Source organism: Acartia tonsa, chromosome 6 (assembly GCF_053477335.1).
Source record: "Acartia tonsa isolate MP-2025a chromosome 6, ASM5347733v1, whole genome shotgun sequence".
Lineage (NCBI taxonomy): Eukaryota > Metazoa > Arthropoda > Copepoda > Calanoida > Acartiidae > Acartia > Acartia tonsa.
Genome location: NC_137265.1, coordinates 51,028,716 through 51,047,182, shown reverse-complemented (window position 1 = coordinate 51,047,182; position 18,467 = coordinate 51,028,716). Strand labels below are relative to the sequence as shown.

General features: G+C 33.6%; 1 protein-coding gene across 6 annotated transcripts in view; it reads left to right on the top strand.

Annotated features, from left to right (window-relative positions):
• The window catches only part of fus (epithelial splicing regulatory protein fusilli), a 103,035-nt gene extending 87,964 nt beyond the window's left edge, over positions 1-15,071 (top strand). For 5 of the 6 annotated variants that reach the window (XM_080165239.1, XM_080165241.1, XM_080165240.1 and 2 more), the window contains 6 exons: positions 9,261-9,376; positions 10,071-10,170; positions 10,854-11,099; positions 11,563-11,643; positions 12,031-12,110; positions 12,377-15,071. In XM_080165239.1, coding sequence (XP_080021365.1) covers positions 9,261-9,376; positions 10,071-10,170; positions 10,854-11,099; positions 11,563-11,643; positions 12,031-12,110; positions 12,377-13,145 — 1,392 coding nt within the window. In that variant the 3' untranslated portion in view covers positions 13,146-15,071. The remainder of the gene's footprint in view (positions 1-9,260; positions 9,377-10,070; positions 10,171-10,853; positions 11,100-11,562; positions 11,644-12,030; positions 12,111-12,376) is intronic. The other variant, XR_013880836.1, reaches the window with a different exon arrangement.
• The last annotated feature ends 3,396 nt before the right edge of the window (positions 15,072-18,467 follow it).

Below are 18,467 nucleotides of genomic sequence, written 5' to 3'. Positions count from 1 at the left end.
AAAAGAAGAAAAGGAGCAACAAATACTCCAGCTTGGAGATTTCACAAGCCTTTGTCTTGAAATCATTGAGTGGTAAGGTAGGCAGTTTACATATGTTAGAAGAAACAATTTGAATTTCTTCATACTTTCTAGTCTTTATATTTTATTTATTATTTTAGGCAGTTGATTATGCCAGAAAAGAATTCTTTTTGCACCCTATTCCTTCCAAGAAAACTATGTGTCGTTATGTCAGTGATTACAAGATTAGACCAGGTGTAAATTACAATATCTTTTTAATAACTAGCAATTTTTTGTTTTGTTTTTAACCAACGACCTCATTACCAAATATTTTTTCATGGTGGCGAGGGGGAGAGTTACCTTTTTTCCAGAGGCTATTTGTTATTGAAGGCATTATAGTTTTATTTTATTTTTAGGAATGCAAGTAAATTTTTTATGTCTCTTGAAAGAAAAGCTTAGAGTAGCAGAAAATGGTCAAGTAAAGAATTGCATGCTGATCTTTGATGAAATGAGCATTGAAGAAAAATGTGAGTTTGATGTGCAGGTAATACTTTTATTACAACTAGCAGCTATGCCTCTAGAGACACGTAAACTTGTTTAGCTAATTGTCAAAAATATCCTGTTACTGTATTATAAGACTAGCGGCTACGCCCCTAGAAGCCTCTAGTGGCACTTTAAATGTTTGTTTTTTATTTCAATTATGTCTATGGTGCATTCAAGTCTCTACGTAAAAGTGAGAAATTTTTTTTTAATTTTGATATTTTTGCGTGATTTCTCATGGGAGGGTGGTGGTACCCTCCCACAAAATATTTATAAACTTTCCCAGGACCTATAAAAAGCTACCCTGTTGAGGAGAACCCGATCGGTTCAGCAGTTAGCGAGATCCTTCGGTACATACATACAAACACACAGATAGACATCCTGTTACTTTATTATAAGGATTCGACTGCAATTGTCAGTTTAATTTTGTTATAATTGTGACTCAATTACCTCAATAAGAAATACAGAATATGTTATCAATTTAGGATGATATGATATTTGGCCCCTTCAAAAAACTATTGTTGTTTATGCTCAGAGGAATTGATGAGGACTGGACACAGGTAATGCTTGTTAACTTTTATTCAAAGTTTTAAGGGTGTGTTGTAGGGTGGAGGGGTTTAAGATTAATCGCAATTTACTATGGCTTATTACTTTATCGATGGTAGACATAGACACACTAAAATAAAAAGTAGCTATACATTAAAATTTATAGTCAGTTTAACTGTTGACATGGATATTAAAATCCAGCGTTATGCTCCCAGAAATATTTTGTTAAATTTTTTAGATTTTGGTATACCCCCCCCCCCCCCCAACAGAACTATGACTCTAGCAGAAAACAGCCATTTTAGGTTAGGCTAGGTTATAGGCTAGAGGACTGAGCTACGGCTTGGCAGGCTATGGGGCTGAGCACTGCAGCTAGACAGGCATGGGTTTCGAGCGCCGCGGGAAGAGTTCATAGTTCTGTTGGGGGGAGGGAGGAGGGGGAGGTATAAAAATTGAAAAAAATATTTCTAATAGGATAATACCTAAAATCCTTACTTTTTAATTCTTAATTTGTACTCTGTTTTAGATTGTCTATCTGAACTTTGATGAAACCATTACCAAAAATCTGTGTGATTCAGTAGTAAAGGCTTGTCAAGGATACGGAGTAGTTGTTAGAGGCTTTGTGTTTGACAATGGTAACACAAGATTGTTAAAAGGTTTGTTTAATTAGATCAAACATTGAAAGGAGCACACTATTTTTTTTTTGTTTCTAATAATACTGAGCTTACCCTAGAAATGTAACTATTTATAGGTGACTGATCATACAAATTACATGAAAGAATAACTGCCTATTTTCACCTAAATCTTACTATCTGCATTAAAGTTTATAAAAGGTTTCTTTAACACAAAATGTATTCTATGTTTAGAACTGATGATTAATGAATATGTGCACTGTATGCCGAATGCAGACTACCCTGGAAAAAATATTTATTTCTTTCCAGATGTTCCACATTGTATAAAGGTAACAATATTTCTGTTTAACTACAATGAAACAGCTTATAGATAAACAGCTTACAATGCTTAATTGGTTATAAAGTTTCTTGCTTATTCAAATAAATACACTTTCAGTTGCTGCGTAACCACCTGCTGGACTATGGACTGATAATCATGGACAAAAGTGGAGATAATTCTAAGCCACTACATACAATTGACAAAAAGCTTTATCAATCCTTGATCGAGGCAAACCAAATCCAGGATGGGGAATCGTCAGATTTATACCTGTCCCACTTGACATGGATGGATATAGAAGTTGAAGGCAGTGACAGGTTTGTAACATAACCTTTGCAATAGATTTACTGTTTTATGGTCAATCCATTCCTGTAACTAATTCATGTCAAATATGTCTATTGTTATTAGGGTTTGGCCGGATATCCGGCCATTTTCAATATCCGGCCGGATATCCGGCTCTATAATTTTTTATACTTTACACCAAAAATCTCTGCTTTTTAAAATCTTAAATGGCTATAATTTTCTTATTATTGAAGCTAGAAGAACATTTTTTCTGAATAAGTTTAACTTTATGTAAATTTATATAAGATTTCTGAAGAAATTTTTTTTTACTACTTTAATATCTGGTAATTTGGCCGGTTATCCGGTAATTTGGCCGGATAACCGGATATTTGCCGGATATCCGGCGTTGGCCGGATATCCGGCCCAACCCTAATTGTTATATGGTCAAACATCCTACAGACAACCAACCCTTTGTTTGCATGACCTTTGCCTGGGAGCCCTAACTGACCACAGTAATGAGTTGCACCTTATTTTGGCCCTTGCATTCCCTTACTCTAATTTTTACGCACCTTACATAGCAGTAGGAACCATACTTAACATTTATATGTTATGACACAGTTCCCAGTCTAGGTCCAGGTTTAGTGATATACATGGTGTATACAGCAAGTTTTCAATAAAGAATCGATAAGTGCTATTTTATTGGTAATAAAAAATTTTATATTAAGGCAAAAAGTTAATGTTGCACTCAAAATGTTCAATACTCAAACTGCAGAAGCATTTAGTGTTCTTCTTGAAAGAGATGATATTAGAGACACCCTAAATATAATCATGAATTGGTTCATTGGTAATTATTTTGATATTATTTCATAAGAAGTAGGGTTGGGCCGGATATCCGGTCTGGCCGGTTATCCGGCCGGATATCCGGTCATTTTCAATATCCGGCCGGATATCGGATATTAAAACTATCCGGTCACATGATAACTGGCTTATTTTTGACGCCGGATATCTGGTTATCCGGCCGGATATCCGGTAATTTGCCGGATATCGAACGTTGGCCGGATACCCGGCCAGAATCGGATATCCGACATTAGAAATCAGCCGGATATCCGTTATCCGGTATCCGGCCAAAAAAGTATCCGGCCCAACCCTAATAAGAAGTTTTATCCATCATGTTTGATTATTAATTTTCTTATAATTTATTTAGTAATTTTTATTGTAGTAGATTATAATCATTTCGTATAACAAAAGTGATTTTAATTTAGATGATTTGTTTCAGTTTTCCAGAGTAAAGACGTTGGAAACAAAGTTACCAAACTTAAGGAGGCATTTGGTGTGTATGAGGAAGAACAGTCTCAAGCTATCAAACAAATGACTGACCTGATTCAACGTATACGATTTTGCAACACCCCTAACAGAGTTGTGCACAAACCATTCATGAAGGTATCTTTTTTGATCTTTTGCTAACAATTGATTAATGAATTAATAACTATTTCTATTACAAGTTAGACAATTTTGATGCGACTCAAAAACTAAGTGCTGAAAGTTAATTAAATTTTATTTCTCTATTAGTACTTTCCATGGCCAAATTTAAGGACAAACTGACACAGAGAGGTGTAGTAAAAGAACTGCTGAGAAATTAACTTTAAAACTTTTATTTTCTAGGGAATTTTGACAGCTAACCAAAGTCTTCTAGACCTATTTTCCGAATTGAAATCAGAAGGGGTTGCAACTTTGTATACTAGCAGGTAAGAATGAAATCACCTTGATTAAGAAGTTTTTTGGAGTTTTCATTTAAGTGCCTAATCAAGTAAAGAACAACCCTTCCACTCATACTTTGAAATAATACTAACCCCCCTCCCCCCCACCTTATTTTTAATTTTTTTCTTCACAAATAAAAGGTTTTCTTATCCAGTGTTTTAGCAGTAGATATGGGTAACACATTCTATTTTTAGTCCTTTTATCTTGATTAATGTTTTTTTATTAATATCACTTAATTTATCAATACAAATAAAGTACATATTTGTTTACTTAAGGCTGGAACAAGACATTCTGGAAGGACGGTTTAGTCTGGTCAGGGCTCTGGGAAATTATAAGTCCCATCCCACCCCACTGGAAGCATTGAACCGAATTAGAACACTTTGTTTCACAACAGTAAGAATAGTTATTTATTGCATTGCATTATAGACAGTTTTCTGAGGATATTAAAATGAAAATTTGGCTTTTAGTCGAAAATGCTTTAATAAACATGTGACATGCACAAATTATTCAGCCCTCTACCTCTAATATTAGGTGAGATAATAGGTGGAATGGAAGGAGCCTGACGGTTAAGTGTTAATTTGTAATTTATAAAAGCAAAATATGTTGAGACCTCTTGTAAAAAAAAATACAATAAATTTTTAAAAGCTTTTCTCGTATTCATTCAAATCCGGTGGACAGGAATCTGATCTCATCTATACAAAAAAAAAACTATTTTAGCATCGAATTATATCCAGCCTTCTACGAATATAAAAATTTACAATCATAAGATTACAACCATCCCGACTTGCCGTAGGCACTTTGGGGCTAAAAAAACTGGTTTTGATCTTATAATTGTACATTCTATATCCACGGTAAGCTGTTTATAATACGATGCTAGAAATAACTATTCTATAATTAGGTTCTGTCCGTAATAGATAGCTCTTATTGTTAATTTAATAATGTTGAATTGTCATATTGAATTTAAACTTGGTATGATTATTCCTCAACTAGTTAGGTATGATTTTGACAACAAAATACAGTGTTAGCGAGAATCTCTATAATCAAGTCCTAAAAAGATAAGTTTGTCCTTAGATAGTAACCTGTTTTTAAGCATTTTTGCAACATATTAACTAACAGTTTTATTTTGACTTTTATAGTTTTACATTTATTCTACTTATTTAGTATTGACAGGTATTAACTGTTAGAGCTTTACTTTTATGAATGTTGTCATACTTGTTAATTTGATGTTTTGTTACGCTTGAGTGATTCTAGCAAAATTAATGATTTATATAATGTATTAATGTATATACGCATCTTTGTATAAATTTACCTCTACATAAATAATTTGTATACTAACATTTTTCAGTATTATGTATACTTATATTTTTCTCATTATTCAGAGAATGACTGTCTTATTGTAAAGCTTAATGGATAGCTCTATGAGTGTGTGTATGTATGTTTTAAAATAGTGTATACAAATTATTACAAAATTCATTATTTAGGAAGAGACTATATACAGAAGTTACCCATTAATATGTATTGCCAATCGACGAGAAACTGTACAACTGTAATGTTTTATTTAGAATGTTGATTATTTGATAAAAAAGTCAAATGTTCAAATACCAAGTAGAGCAGAGGGACCAATGGTGTCCGCAGCACTGTTACCTCCGGATATCCCAGTTGTGCACAAAACTGTTCCTGGAGTCAAAGATATTGGAGACTTTGCTTTGACTTATATAGCAGGTAATATATAATATTAAGTTGACAGACTCTAATTAAAGAAAAGCTTTGCTATTAAAAATTCTAAGATTAATTCCAGTTTTGGCTTAAAGGAGACAATCCATGAATTTGTCTTATTTGTCTAATTATCTTCTTTACCTTATTTTCTTTATAATAACTTCAAAGAAACGTTTGTTTTAAGGCATTAAAAGGAAAATTTAAACTTTGAAAAAGCAAAGCTTTTCTTTATTTTATGTATGTCCTTCCACCCTTAAGTAGGTAATAGTTATCTCTTTTTGTTGATTTAATTATGTTAGAATTGTTGTATTGATGGTAATTCCTGTAATAGTTAGATACAAGTGTATATTTGTATCGTCCGTGTGTTCATTTAAAATGCTGATTTTTAACTTTTTGACATCAATTTTTGTATGATCTAGTTATCCTATTCATTTGATTAATGGAACAATATTGTCAGTCTTGTTAAAAGTGAAGCTTTTCTATAATTAGGGTGCATTATTCAGTACATAACTGCTAGCCCCTTTTTGTTAATATAAGCATGTTAGAATTGTCCAAATAACTTCAAACTTTGCATGATAATTCCTATAACAGTTAGATAAGAAGTAGATCTTTTCTTCAACATAACTTGTATCATACCTTTTCCTATTCATCCGATTTTTAGAATATTGATTTTTAAATAACAAGGTATAATATTATAAGCAAATCATCCCCATAGTCAAGACCTAAAAATGTAAATTTGTCCTTAAAATTTTTTCTGTATTTCAGTAATTTTTCATCACATTATTATACAACTTAGTTTATACCTAAAATTAATATTCTGCTTATTAAGTTCTGACACTTTACAAGTGCATATTTCTGTTTGTCATACCATTAAATTTTATATCCTTTCTTTTATGGATGTTGTTATCCTTGTTATAGAAAAATTACTAACAGTTTATATAATTTTAGGCTGGACTGTTAAAAAACGGAAAGCTTTGAGGCAGGATTCACCAATATGCCAGGAGCGTGTGGATAGTACGGAGTGGATTAAGTATGAAAAAAATATTTATCAAATGCAAACAAGGATCACAACATCTATAAGTAGCATAGCATAGAAATTGAAATCTTAAGAAAATATTCAGAAATTAACGGAAATTTAGGAACAGACAGACAGACAGATTGAAATTTCAAATCTTACTCTACCTTTGCCAATAACTTTTAACAGCTAGAAGATTGGAAGATTGCTTTTCGGTTATAATTTCATTCTTATTTAATAATTTTGAGAATAGTAATTTCCAGTTATGGAATATTAACTAGGTAATAATTTTATTGGTATTTATTGACATACAAGTTTTTGTATTTAATAGACTTTTGACTATTGACTTTGGATGTTTGTCTGTCTGTTTGTGTGTGTGTGTGTAGGAAAGGTTCTCACTAACTGCTGAACTGATTTGGTTCTACTTTCAGTAAAGCATCTCATAGGTCCAGTATTAACAAATAATTTTTATGCCTTTAAGTTAAACTGTTTGATAAAATTGTAATAAAACTTTATTTATTTCAGACGAATAACAAAGGGAAAATTAGCTTTCCCGAGGAAAGAAGTAATTGAAATGGTAAGAACATGCGAGAAGGAGTTTCAGGTGCATCACGGAGGGTTTCTGCGGCGCTTAGGGGCTGTCCGTGGATTGACGAATAAGATTATGGAGAAACATTCATTATTTGACAAAGATATTGTTAGAAAGTTTATAACTGCGCGAACTTATGCTAGGTCCATTTACATAATTTTATTTTTAAAGGGATAGTTGCATGAAGTGCATTTAACAAGTTTGATTGGAAGAATAAGTTACAAGAATAGTCCTGATATTTTTAAAACTAGTTAGTAGAAAATTTAAGTTCTTTCAAATATATGTCTTATAGATATATTTTAAACTATTGAACAGAAAAAAAATGTTCAGTTCACCAAGTTCAATTTTAAATGCACTTCGTGCAACTTCTTCTTATATTTAAAAGGGGTCATTTAAAACTTTGTTTAAATTTTTGCCCTTTTTTTATCTGATACTTTCCATAATATGTTTTATTAAGACTTCATCAATAAAAAGTAATTTTGTGTAACTGGACCAAATATTATTTAGAATTAGAACTATAAATCTGAATATAAAACTACTGAAAAAACGTACTCTTAATATTAGAAGCTATAAGCAGATTGGTAAAATATCCTTGAGACTTTCTATTTTGCAACTTTTTTATTTATAAAATTAATTTTTAATCAAGTTATATTTTTACCCAGTGTGTGTAACTAGGTACGTCATACAAATACATAAAACTGCCAAATTTTTAAGATTTTAAAAAGTAGAACTAATGGATATTTTTACTATAGGACAATTGACAAATTAAATACAAAATGAACTTAACCATTCATTAATCGAGCTTAACCAGTGATATATTTTTTTTATATGTATGTATAATTTATTTATTATGTTGTTGTAATTTTTTGTTAATTTTGTTAATACATTTTTTTATCTAATTCTTGTTTATTACTTATGACGATTTACCAGAAAATCCGTTTGTAAATATATAACATGCTCAAACTTCTATAGTAGCTGTGCTAATGTCCTATAAAAAGTATTAATCCTTTTTTGTATATATCCGAAGAATTTGGTGACTGATCCGATTTAGTTCTACATTTTAGGGAAGATTCATAAAGGTCATGGAATGCGTTTAGGTTATTTTTTAACATAAAATCTTAAGATGGTTTCTTGCAATTTACTACCCTAGATACTAAAACTAATATGTTTAGATAAATGAATTGCTATCAAGTTCTTGATCTAAAAAATCAAAGGCTGTTAGTAAAGTAGTGTTTGGGGAATGGTGCATTTTGGATTAAAATTAATTAAAAAATAAATCAATTTCCAATAAAAGTTGCACTATCCCAAATTCTGAGTTTAACTGGAATTATCTGGTTTTTCGACCTTAAAGTGCCACAACTATAAAATTGAATTAATTGCCCATTGTCCCCTCCCTTCCTCCCTGATTTTTTGCCCTATTCTTATCCCATAGAAGATTATAGAGGTGCAGCCACTAGTTGCTTCAAAAAGTGCTATTATGTCAGAGATCTCTAAGGATAAGACAACGGGCGATAAATTAATCTACATCCCTAATGTTAATAAACAAAATTGCTCTAGATTAAAAGTATTGTTTGATAAGTTTGGACACTCCTATTTCGTAGACCACAAATCAATTAGAGTACACAATTTTGGGTACCAATGTAATTTAGTGTCAATTCCCTCTCCGACAAACTTCAAATTAATAACATTTTTGTTTTATTGGCGGATTATAGGTTCTAAAATTAACCACATTTGTTGGTCAGTTCATTCATCCAGTATAAGGGAAGGGAAAGAGGGGGGGTATCGTTATTTTAACCAGCTGCGAGCATCACCTTATCAGAGTACATGAAAATCTAGTGCAACATCCAAGTAACAATATATCCGTTATTTTAGATTGATTTCTTCAAGAGTGGATCTAAGAACTGTGAAGTGCTGGACTCTGAGCAGGGAGTCCTCTTTGTTAAGAAACTGGATGGACGCTCAACTGGAGACGCTTTCGTACTGTTTGGGTAAGTTGGGTGATAGCAGGTGTAATGGATAGATCTTCTGACCACAAATATAGTAAAAAGTCAACGTAACCTTTTAGCGAATAAAATTACCAAACCTCCATAAAAAGCAGACAATATTAAATCTAAAACAGCTGACTCTCTAGCATCGTGTCGGAGCCGTTTAATTTTGATGCGGCTCCGGATCCTACCTTAAAATTAATATATCAATTTTTGTTCATTATTGAATTTGATAAAATAAAATAAATAATATAAAATATTTTGCTTTTATTTGATTAAAGCTATATAAAAGTAGAAGGATGTGTGTCTATTTGTTAAGTAACAATAGTTTTTTAGTTTATTATATGGAAATAGGCCGTTGCCAAATTATAATATTACTTTAAAAAATCATTTTTAGCTAATCTGGAGCCGGAGCCGTTTTTAACGAAAAATACGGCTCCGGATCCAGCTCCGGCTCCACCAAAAATGTTGCCGCTCCCGGCTCCGGCTCCGAAACGCTGCTCTCTAGGGATGGACGCTGGAGAGAGTGGCGGTACCCTCCCCCCAAAATAGTTAAAAACCTTCTCAGGAACTTCGAGAAGCTACCCTGTAATGGAGACCCATATCGGGTCAGTGGTTAGCTAGATCCTTCGGTACAGACAGACACACAGAGATTCTGTTACTTTTATATAAGGATTTAATATTTATTATTTGCCAGGGACGAAAAAGATGCAGAGAAAGCGCTGTCTAAACACAAAGAATTAATTGGAACCAGATACATAGAGTTATTTAGATCTACCACAGCTGAAGTACAACAGGTATGATTACTCTATTAACTCTAGTATATTAATTGGAACCAGATACATAGAGTTATTTAGATCTACCACAGCTGAAGTACAACAGGTATTAGAAGTTTCATAGAGTAACTTTTTTTTTGACTTTTAGTTATTGTAAAGTTTTTTATAGTATGAAAACCATTGATTATTCATTTTGGGACAATATCTCATTTCAACAACCTATTATTCAAAGTAGTAAGGTTTTTGGGGTTCTCACTATCGAGTTCTCTTTCTATTAGAGTAAAACACTAGAGGGAGAAAGGGTTTAATAACTGTATCTCCCCATAGCAACCGCCTTGTGCAACCTTTCTTTGGGTCATTGAAAATCAACCAATGGTGTCCTTATATTAACACAGTCAAGTAGCAGAAAACAATTTAGAAGCAGACGAAAGAGGTCTTTGAAAAAGGAAGTGAGGTAGTTGCCTGTATATACATCTATACTGTAGATCTGTTCTCTATTTGACATTGGTCCAGGTTATTCTAATTTTAAATATGGGATGAATTAAAGCTATTTTATCCCACTCACTCCCCCAGATAGTACGGGTGCTGCCACTAAAATTATACTTTTGATGTTAATCCTTATATAATTGTAGGAGTTAAGCTAGTTTCCTTCTAGATACTTGTTGCTATGCTTGAAATCTTAAATTAAATAAAAAATTGTCCAGGTATTGAACCGAACCATAGAGCAGCACCCACACAACAAGAACAACCCTAACCAGAACAACAGCATGGCGCACAAGCTTATCAACGGCGGTGGCATGCATGGTGGTGTACAGGCGTCGGGTGGACTTGCCCAGAACGCGCTCCATGGTGCCCTGCAGCCACAGGTGCCGCTGATACCACAGCAGTTGATAACTGCGGGGGTGAAGAAGGATTGTATTAGGCTCAGAGGTCTTCCCTACGAGGCACAGGTAATAACTGGTTTGGATTGACTTAGTACTCCAATAATTAAAGGGATTAGACAATGGCCGATAAATTGATGTACACCCCTAATTTTGTATATTACAATTAGTTGTTGAAACTTTTGGATACTCAACTAAATGGACCAACCAATCAAAATTCACCAAAAAGTCCCCAAAGCTGTTAAGCCAACGACTAAGAAAATTTTATTATGAAACTTTGGGGACTATTATAATAAATATCCCAATGTCTCCTCCTTTACCTTTACCGAGATATTTTAGCACAAATACACAAATATAAATGTTTATATGATTAGGTGGATCTTATTCTGTAATGTATAGGGGAACATTCTAGAAATATTGTTGTACAAGGAGTTCATATGGTTTTTAATTTAGGTGGAGCATATACTGGAATTTCTAGGAGAACATTCTAGAAATATTGTTGTACAAGGAGTTCATATGGTTTTTAATTTAGGTGGAGCATATACTGGAATTTCTAGGAGAACATTCTAGAAATATTGTTGTACAAGGAGTTCATATGGTTTTTAATGCACAGGTAAAAACAGTATTTTTAGCAGACAAGCTTTCCCTCAAGTGCCTAAAGAGCACTGAAACCCACCTTCCCTGAAACCAAACCTAGTCTGTCCTAAAGCAATACACAAACAAATGAAAAAATGATCCCTTCCCCCATTATTTTTTTAATTTGCTTCCTAATTGACGGGGGATTCTTTATTCAACAATGCACTTTTTTTTTATTAGTAGAGATTCTCTGCAAGTATCTAGTTTTTCTTAAATGTCTTCCTAAATTACTCTAGTGACTGTCTGTCGTTATGGTCTCATTAATTCTCGTTTCCTCTGTCTTTTCTGTATCTTCTCTATTGCCACATTATCTCTTTTTCCTTACAAAATATTTCTTTTTCTAATCATTTGATTATTTTTGCAGGGGCAACCCAGTGGCGAGGCATTCATACAGATGGATACGGAGCATAGTGCTCATAGTGCTCATACTAATAAACATAATAGGTAAATATATTCATACAGATAAATACGGAGCATAGTGCTCATAGTGCTCATACTAATAAACATAATAGGTAAATATATTCATACAGATGGATACTGAGTATAGTGCTCATAGTGCTCACACTAATAAACATAATAGGTAAATATATTCATATTCTTAATAAGATTAAGGTAGAAAGATTGATTTTAAAAAAAGAGATAGATCAGTAGACAAAAAAATGGATATTTTATCATACATTTAGGTAATTGATAAAATCTTTTTGTTTTAGATATATGACAATCGGTAAGAAGCAGCGCTATATTGAGGTGCTACAGTGTAGCGGCGAAGACATGTCCTTAGTTCTGACCGGCGGCCTAGCCGCCCTCCACTCACCAGCCAATCCCAATGCACTTGGAGCGCCCAAATTACCGCTGCTCCCGCCCAGCGCCACGCCCATGCTGCCGCTAAACAACGCCGCCGCCCTGCACCACCACCATCAGCAGCAACAAGCTGCTGCGGCCGCGGCGGCTGCCGCAGCCGCTGATCCCCTGCAGCACTTGAACCCTGCCTTATTAATGTCAAATATGTACCTAGTGCCACCACCCGCCGCCACCCACCACCACATACCGACCTCCACATTTGACCTGCAGCTGCTGGCGGCCGCGTCGCAGGCCGGCGCCGGCCAAGTATTCATGCTTCCCCCCACCCACCAGCGGCTGTTTGCCGCGCACGGAGCGGCGGCTCAACACCACGGCTTTCCCGGCGCTCAAATGGGCCACCCGCAGTCACAATTCCTGCTGCAACCACCGCCCCAACTTCGAGCTGGTTTGCAGTTATCGTTTCCCCCGCCGACGGCGGTCACCGCCGCTGTAACATCGCTAGCGCAGCAGCCCAGCAAGCGCACACACGACCAGGCCTTCACCTCCCCCACAGAACTATTGCCTACAAAGCGCCCCCCAGTTGTGTATACCAGTGAAGCGGGTGGTGTAGTAGGGGGGTGCAGCACCGCTGCCGCCCCTGTCCTCGCCCTCCCACAGATTCAATCCAATTTTACCTAGAGAGAAATTTCTAAATTTACATATAAACTAAAATGTTATTAAATATATAATTAAGAATACATTATATTGAAAAGGGGGGGTTTGGGGACAAAACTCCCTCCCCCCCTCCTTGAAAGCACACAATTTTGTGATAATGTGTGTGCTAAGCTTGCCAACAAAATTTTTAGGGGGGAAGGTGGGAGATATTATCATGGATCTAAAGAGATAAGCAATGGACGGGTAATTGTTGCACACCCCAAATTATGATAAATACCTAATCAAGATTTATTAATAGTATTGACACCAATGAAATCATATTTATAAAACTTTGGGTCCCAGTATATATTTTACAGTCCAAAGTCACCTCCTTCTCTGGGTATTATCTCGTACATCTCGTAATCAGAGAGGATAGGGCACTTCATAAAATTAAAAAGTTTAATTTATAGATGAAATGCTCTTTATTTCCAGATTACGAAAGATATCCTTTCCTCCTCCCTCCCTCTAATTCCATAGAAAACTTAATATAGAATATTAATTATAGTTATTTAGTTTCTCATCAAATAATTCCAAAGATTATTTTAGAATACTAACTCAAAAAGTTATAGAAATTTACAGAAAATTTATCGATATTTCTTTTAAGATCACTGCTTTTTTTAGGAAATTAAACAATTTTTTTTTTTTCAATAAGTCCAAAAATGACACCAGGTACCTTTTGAACTTTTTCTACGGTCTTGTTTTATCATTTTTGGATAACCGAATAGTTAAAAACAAAACTTTCCTCAATTTTTTAGCATTCCAGTTTCTAGCTTAAAACCAGCATTTATATGCAACGAGGCATTTAAAATTTATTTTTTTTGTTTTCCCTTAGAAATATTTAATCTATGATCAACGAATTTACAGACAGCTCAACACATTAATTGTAGAAAAAATGTACTTTAGTTATTTATGTTTTTGTATAACTTTTATTATCTTGTGTTTTTTGCATTTTTTTAGTAAGATTATTCATCTCAAAAATGTGTATAAAAAATCTTATATAGTTATTTTTTGCTTAAAGTATATTTTGAAATTAGGTTTTATTCTGTGATAAAATCATTCGGCTTAAAAACTTCCCAAATTTGTGGGATTTAATTTATCAAAAAGCCCAGTTATTTGTTAAATGAATTAATTTGTAAAAAATATCTGTATAAGTCCGCCTTAAGTGTAAACACAGTGCCTTTTAAAATCTATTAAAACATTTATACTTTTACATATACTATTTTTAAATTAAAATAAGCCTAAAACTTTTATATAAGAATTATATGAATTTAAGATAATAAAAAATTAAGCAGCTAATCAATGTGCAACTTATAGAGTAGCTTCGCTACTAAATATTTTTAAATAGGCATTTAAATAAGGCCTAAGCATAAATTTGATATACTTGAAGGGATCTAAAGGGATAAGACAATGGACAATAAATTATGTACATCTCCAATTATAATAAACATCATTACACTTTCTGTAAATGAAAATCATAGGCTTTAATGTTTGGATATTGCTAGATGGAACCAACCAATCAGCATTCAATACATAACCCATGATATTCTTTAAGCCAACAGTATAATTTACAGTCCAATGTCCCCTCCCTACATCACTTTTTTATCTATGCATGATGCAATCAATTTCGAGGCAGTTTTTCATCTACAGAAAACCTAGTTTTCTATCATAAAAAAGATAGTTTTTCCTTAGTTGAAAAACCTTCCCGAATTTTTTATTATAAATTAAAATTGTAAATTTCTTATTTATCGTTATCTGAATTAAAAGACGCATATATAAATATATATTGTTGTTATCAAATGATTTCTGTATTTTTTCTACACTTATTATTACTATATTATGATTCTTACTTTTTAGTCAGTTTTGTTAATATTTTTTTTTATATGTATCGTAAAATAAATGTCGTTGTCTTAACTTTATTTTTTAGTAGCGAAGCTACTTCATAATTAGGTTGTTTTTATGCCTGTTCATCTAATCAGATGCGAGTTGAAGGAGGGTATATCCACCACCCTGGCAATCATGGGGGGGGGGGGATTCATTCATACACCTCCCTTGTCAAGCCATAGGGTTGCCACAAATAATTGCACACTTCGCGCGTTGAATTACTGGTCCAAGGACGGTAGAGTTAGAATATTGATCATGTAGAGGGTTGATATTTATGGGGGGTGGATTAAATTGTGTACACCCCCTTGAATCTGGATTTATGGGATGAGTCGTATTTTTTAGGTGCTCTTCGGGCATCCCCATTTCCCAGCAAAACTCTGTGCACGCCACTGCATATAAAAAAAATAAAATCGGTGAAAAATCTTTTGGGATTTTTAAAAATAGCTAGTCTCGGTGGTTTTAGTAAGTAGTAGATGTAAAATGATCCATAGAATTTAGATAAAGAATCGTATTTTTGTAGAACTTTTTTTTTTTTTTTTCGAAGTAATTAAGTTTTTTAAAAATTAAGTTGGTTTTAAGATACTAAAAAAAGAAAATTGCCTTTATGAACAAAAATAGTAAGATCTTTAATTTGACATCTTACTTTTTAAAATTCTGTTGAGTAATTATTGAAAAAAATCTATTTTGTTGAACAACAATTGAAAAAACTTTGAACCTTTTTTTAAAAAATAGCTAGTCGGTGTTTTTAGTAAGTATTAGATGTAAAATGATCCATATAATTTAGATATAAAATCGTTTTTTTGTAGAACTATTTTTAAAAAAAAGTAATTAAGTTTGAAAAAAATTAAGTTAGTTTTAAGGTACTAAAACTCAACAAAAAAGAAGAAATTGCATTATGAACAAAAATTGTAAGATCTTTAATTTGACACCTTACTTTTTAAAATTCTGTTGAGTAATTATTGAAAAAAATCTATTTTGTTGAACCCCGTTTAATTAAAACTTTGAACTTTGGGAGCTCGTCACGAATAACAAAAGTTAGGACACGTTCTTTTCCTTAAAGTACCTGTCGAGCAGAGACACTAAAAAACAAGTTGCGCGGGGCACCCTGTAGAATAGTTATCTATAATACAAAGTAGAATAATGTCTCTCCGCCCGTCTGTCCCTTAAGATCATAGTAAACACTGAACCGATCGGATTCTACTCTTCATGAAATATACCTACTGGTCCTGTGGTGGTTTTAGGCTATTTTCTTGGGGGGTAGGGGTTGGGACACCTACAACCCTCCAAAAAATGAAAAAAATCCCCCATAATTAAAAAAAAATTAATTATTTGAAATTAGTGGTGGCATCTCCAGTGGTACTTAATATTTTTTAAATTACCTCATGCAGTAAAAGCCCCTAGAGGCTAGGGGCGAAGCCGCCAGTTCGATATATTGCAATTAATGTTGTTACATATGATAATAAAATGATAACTAGTTTGTTTAGTTTATCTGTTACTATCAAATCGATAACATCAAACATTTGATTACTTATCTATCGCATCGTATTATAGACAGCTTTCTGTGGATATTACAACATGAAAACCAGTTTTGGCAGGGTTGTCGTGCTTATATGAAAGTAACAGGATGTCTGTCTGTGTGTATTGAAGGATCTTGCTAATCGCTGTACCGATATGGTTCTCCACTACGGTGAAGTTACTTATAGGTCCACGGAAGGTTTCTAACTATTATTGGGATTGTATATTCACCCTCCCAATAAAAGATGCCCCCCCCCCCTGGCCCCCCTAATTTTTTTTACATTTAATTCAAACTCAAATCGAAAATGGAAGGTTGACTTTTATACCCCCCCCCCTTTTCCAACTTAAATGCTCCTAGAGGCTTCAAGGGGGGGGGGGGGCGATCAGCTATTCTAATGTTTTAAATAGAAAATATAAATTTAAATAGTTGCCTTTTAGTCGATGTCCGCTTTGCTGTAAAATGATTATGAAACGAGTTGATAACTATTATCAAAAGAATTAATTTTATAGAAAACTAAAAATGGAATTCTGTGCAGTCAAGAACATAAAACAAAAAGATACTGAAAATTTTGAAAATCTGCTAAAACATTTTACACCAGAAATAAGTGAAAAAATTCTTGATTACCATAAATCTTTGCCAAATTATAAAGGTAAAATATTCAATAGCTATTTCTCGTATTCATTCGAATCCGGTGGATAGGAACCGGTTCTCATCCATACGAAAAAACAATGTCTAGCATCGTATTATATCCAGTTTTCTACGAATATAGAAATGTACAATCACAAGATTAAAACTAGTTTTTTTAGCCGGTGCCTTCGGCACCACGGGGCTAAAAAACTAGTTTTAATCTTATTATTGTACATTCTATATCCGCGGAAAGCCGTTTATAATACGATACGAGAAATATCTATTATCGTATAATTGACAGTTTTCCACGGATATTAATTCTATACGAATAAAACCAGTTTTGTGATTCCCAATAACTGGTTTATTCTTATGATTTGGATTTTAATATTCGTGAAAAATTGTCTTTAACACAATGCTGTACATGAGTTTGTAATATGGCTGAGAACTGGTTTTAATCCAGCGGGTAATAACCTGTTTTGAAGCCATATTGATTTAGATTCAGTCTGTATTTCACCAATCCTGTATTTTAAGCAATTGGATGGTTTCACTGTAAGTAAACCTTATATAAAAGTAACAGAAAGTCTGTCTGTTTCAAAGGATCTTGCTAACCGCTAAACCGATTTGGTTCCCCCCTTTACAGTGTAACTTCCCAATCCCATAGATCCTAAGAAAGTTTTTAACTTTTTTAGGGGTGATTTGATTACCACCACCCCTTACCCCCGAGATAAAAAATTATAAGTTTGAACTATTTTTGGGGAGGTTAGTATCTTGTATTTACCTCAATTTTTAATTTTCATTTTTTTCTTGTTTAGAGACCCCTTTGCATGACATGAAGAGGTTGGCAGCAAAACTTGGAGTTCAAAATATTTGGATCAAGGAATAATAAGCTAGCATAGTCAGAATTTAGCAGGAAGGGAGGGGACATTGGGCTGTTTAGTGTTTATTACACTCGTCCCCAAAGTATTATTATACCGTTTTCCCTTTCGTTGGCTTGACACCTTTTAAGCCTTTTTATTGAATTTTGTTGGTTGGTTCTATAAGTTAAGTCTCCAAACGTACCAACCACTAATTGTAATCTACAGAAGGTTTTTTTGTGTGTTATCATTGGGGGTGCTAGTCGGTCATTGTCCTATCTCTTTATATGCCTGGAATTTAGCAGCTCTCAAACCTTCCCGAAAAAATAGAAAGCTTCACTGTCGGTTCAGCGGGTAGCAAAAACATTCGTTACAGAAGACACAGACAGACATTCTATTACTTTCATTACTAGTGGATACGCCCCTAGA